Source organism: Trichechus manatus, unplaced genomic scaffold (assembly GCF_000243295.1).
Source record: "Trichechus manatus latirostris isolate Lorelei unplaced genomic scaffold, TriManLat1.0 scaffold00023, whole genome shotgun sequence".
In the NCBI taxonomy this organism is placed as follows: domain Eukaryota; kingdom Metazoa; phylum Chordata; class Mammalia; order Sirenia; family Trichechidae; genus Trichechus; species Trichechus manatus.
In genome coordinates, this window is record NW_004443959.1 from 20,749,879 (window position 1) to 20,754,023 (window position 4,145).

At 49.9% G+C, this 4,145-nt stretch overlaps 1 protein-coding gene across 2 annotated transcripts in view; it reads right to left on the minus strand.

Moving 5' to 3' along the window:
- The window catches only part of ACP1 (acid phosphatase 1), a 23,578-nt gene extending 21,554 nt beyond the window's left edge, over nt 1–2,024 (minus strand). For both annotated transcript variants that reach the window (XM_023728306.1, XM_004373107.2), the window contains exon 1: nt 1,900–2,024. In XM_023728306.1, coding sequence (XP_023584074.1) covers nt 1,900–1,942 — 43 coding nt within the window. In that variant the 5' untranslated portion in view covers nt 1,943–2,024. The remainder of the gene's footprint in view (nt 1–1,899) is intronic.
- Between the last annotated feature and the right edge of the window lie 2,121 nt (nt 2,025–4,145).

Consider the following 4,145-nt stretch of genomic DNA (forward strand, 5'->3'; position numbering starts at 1 on the left):
TGGCAGTCTGCTTCTGTAAAGATTTACAGCCTTGGAAACCCTATGGGGCAGTTCTACTCTGTCCTATAGGGTTGCTATGAGTCAGAATCAACTTGACGGCAGTTGAGTTTGGTTTTTGGTCTGGTGCATTACACTGGCATAATCAACAACATGAAGTAAAAGTAAACAAGGCAATGGAATCCTATGAGGTACCCAACCTGAGCAGGACTGCTGTTTAATACATTTGCTGAATCCATGTCAGCCTTCGGTGGAGATCTCAGAAATCCAAACACAGCCTACTATTAAGGCGGGACAAGGTAATGCTTTTACTTTCTCTCATAAAACTTCAATTCTACAAATAACCTAATGAGTGTCAGATATCGCCCTAAAAATGGAAACAGAAAAATAAGCCATGGACCGTGTCCTTAAGAAAGTTAAATGGAGCTGGAATTTCAACAGTTTTAACAAAATGTGTGTAATAAAAGGTCGCTGTGAGTCGGAATTGACTCGACGGCAAGGAGTTTGGTTTTTTTTTTCGGTTATAAGGGGCCACAGAGCTGCAACGGTGGTTCAGCGGTAAAATCCTCTCCTTCCATGCAAGAGACCCGGGTTTGATTCCCAGCCAGTGTATCTGCAGCACAGCCACACCGTTCTGTTAGCGAAGGCGTGACTGTCGCTATGATGCTGAGTAAGTTTCAGCAGAGCTTCCCGACTAAAACAGACTAAGAAGGCCTGGGGATCTACTTTTGAAAAAACCAGCCAATGAAAATGCTATGGATCCCAATGGTCAGATCACACTGTGCATGGGGTCCCCAGGAGTCCGGGCGACTCAACAGCAGCTAACAATCTAAAGGGCCATATGAAGCAACGAATTACACCTGGAGGGTCTGGGAAAATAAACATTTAAGTTTGACCTTATAATATAAAAAGGCTTTTCAGGCAAAACGCCAAGTAGTCACCCAGAGAAAAATGACCACCTAATCAAAGGCACATTAAAAGTCTGTCTGATGTGCTAAGGCACGCATTTCGTCCTGGACAGGTAGTGCCCAGAGGGTGTGGGGGGAGGTAATGGAAATAGACTGGAAAAGGCTAGGCTGGACTTCTATCAGTCTTTTTGAGGAATGCACTGAAAAATGGGGCTGGAACATTATTCTGTACAAAGTGTAGACCCAACAGAAGATTTTAAAGTAACCCGACCATTGATAAATTAGGCCGTCCTCTCTCGGGAGTTAAGGAGTGGAAGCACTGAGGAATAGAATCATTTAGTGCTACCGCAAAGGAAGAATCGTGAAAACACAAAACGAACTCTGTTATGAACACAGGGGGCCAAGTACTGAAATTCTAAAAATGAAAATATTTCTGAGCTGGAGAGCACCTGAGAGATTATGAATATAAATGACCTTCATTTGTCATGTGCAGAAACCGGGACACCGGCAGATGGGGTCAGGGGCCAACGTTACAAAGGTATCTGAACTAAGGTCTCCATGGCCTGGCTTTTACAACCAAGAAATCAGGAACCTTTCGACTCAAAGCACTGTTAGCTCAGCTCCATCTTTAAGCACGGGCCACGGGAAACTCGCAAGCTAAGCCGTGTTTTCACGGAACTCAGGACATCAGGAGTGCATCATACACATTAAAGGGTATCAGGCAGGCAGTCTATGCAGGCACTACGGAGCAGGAAGCGGGGATTCTAGGTGCGGGCAATAAGGGAAGCGCCGGTGTGAGGAGAGGGCTCTGCACGTGCAAGGCAGGGAGGAAGGACCCAGGTCGCCCGCATTCCACTCCCAAGGTCTCCATCTCCGCTCCCAGGCCTCTTTCCGCTCACTTTTCCTGGTTCAGCGGCGTAGCCCACAGCGCAAGCGGCCCACATCCAACCCTCCACTGAACGTCAGCAGTGGGGTTAAATCAGCACCCTCTTACCCAGACATACAAACAGCACGGACTTGGGCACCTGCTCTGCCATCTTCTCACGTACTCACAGGTCCAAACCGAGGCAGAAACACCGGCCGGAACCACTCTGCCCGCGGCGCAGGCGCATTAGGAGCGTCCGGCTTCCGCGCGCCGGCGCAGTTCGGGCTCTAGCTCCGCCCCGGGGCGGGCGCGCGGCGGTCACGTGACCGACCGCGGGCCGGGTCTGCGAGTCACCTGAAGGAGCAGAGGCGGGGGGACGCGGGTGGGACTCCACCTTCACGGCTCTCCCCCCGGCTTCGACCGCGCGTGAATGTTGCCAGCCAAGATGTGAGCGCTGGAAGGGACCCATAGGTTTCTGTTCTGTTCAAAACCGTAGGAACGCTGGCCGTTGCACTGCAGCGTGGCAGGAGTTGACTCACCTGCTGTGAGGCGAGGACTGGGCGAGGTGGGAGAAAACCTGCCTACCTGGACCACGTGACGGGAGTGGGCGACCAGAGCCTGAGAGCTGGCGGTCTGGGCGGGCCAGGACGGGGCTCGGCAGTTCCGGGGGAGCAGGGTAAGACCCTGAAGCCCTGGTGGCCAGTGCTTAAGACCTCGGCTGCTAACCAAAAGGTCAGCAGTTCGAATCCACCAGCCGCTCCCTGGAAATCCTATGGGCAGTTCTACTCTGTCCTGAAGGGTCGCTATGAGTCACAATCCACTGGAAGCCAATAGGTTTGGTTTCAGTTTCTTTAGGGTAAGACCCTGAAGACCAGCCATGTCTCACAATTGAGACCACACGCCCTTTCTCAGCTTTCAAGTGTCCACGAGGACAAAACCCCCCGGGATTCTTGGGCGTGCGCAGCCTTAAACGTAAAGCCCCCAGCGGAGTCCGCGCCGGGTCGGGGGCGCCCTTCCCAGAACCCCGACGCTTCAGTCCCGTGCAGTGCCGTCACCGCCACCGCCTAGCACCCCGTGCGCGGTCACGCCTGTTGCCAACAAACCACAGAACTGCAGGCCGGCTCTAGTAGGGACCGTCTATGTTGGTGTTCCCCACTTAGGAAAGTCAGATTTCTTACAAATGTCACTAGGAGACTGATTTAGTGAAGCGGAGCCCTTGCCCTGGTTGCCAGCCCAATAGTTTTGTTATTTTTGTCCTGGAATACTTATAAATTAGGCGTTTTACACTGGACAAAAGTGGGTGTTTACTTGCTGCTTTACCTGTTTCAGGTGTGCTGCTCAATAGGGCCCTTCCCTACTTCGGGGAGGCGGAGCCCGAGCCAGGTAGAGAGTGGCTCTTCCTCTTCCTTGGTAGTTGTTTTGGAGCTGGAGGGGCGCCCGAAGTGGACAAGGCTCTGGGGTACAAGTGAGTACAGTGGTTACCCTGGGCATGAATCCCCGCTTGAATTGGGACAGGACTTACTTATTTATTTTTGTATCGTGACACCCCTTTCCCCATACCTTTAAAAAAAAACTTTGCTGGGGAGGGTAAATCGTTGGTAAAAGGCTGGGAAAGAAGGTGATATCTCTGAGATTCACTGTTGCGCGTCTAGTAACGCTTCAAAAAAAAAAGCATTCTGCAAACTGTCAAAATTGAAGATTTCACAGTACTCTGTTGGCCGTAGTGGTTTGATTTATTCGAGTTTAACCACATTCATTTCAGTTCATTGAGAAGCGCTTCCTAAATTCTGAATTTTACTGGTTGTAATTCATTTTATAAGTTATTTGTAAATATCTAAAATTTGAAAAGCCATGTGACCCCCTCGCCTCCGTTTCTAAGTGTCTTAATAAAAGGCATTCTCAAAGCTTTGTTACAATGTTATGGGTTTGGTATGACCTTGATACATCACCGGGCAGAAATCAGAAAGTGATACCATTGCTGTAATGCCGGTAAGGCAGATGTTTGGGTTCCCACACCTCATGTGAAAAGTGCCAGGCCATCCACACACTCGCCTGAACCTCCCTGTGAACATCTGAGCTCATTTGTGAAACAATTTGTGGTACAGAAGTCACTGTGTGAGAAGGAGCGAAGCTGTTCGAGCCCTGTCTGTATCAAACCCATGAGGCCACTCTGGTGTTGTGTGCTGCTTCCTGTACCTTTGTGGACCTCAGTGCTGTCATACCTTTTCTTGATCTGAATTGTCAGATAACAGTAAGGGAAGGGGATTTACACTGCTGGCTGGAAATGTCCCATTTCCACTTAGTATCATCAAACATTTCATTGTCTTCTGCTACTCCACACTAATGCTGAGCTGGAAAAAATGACACAAAGATAC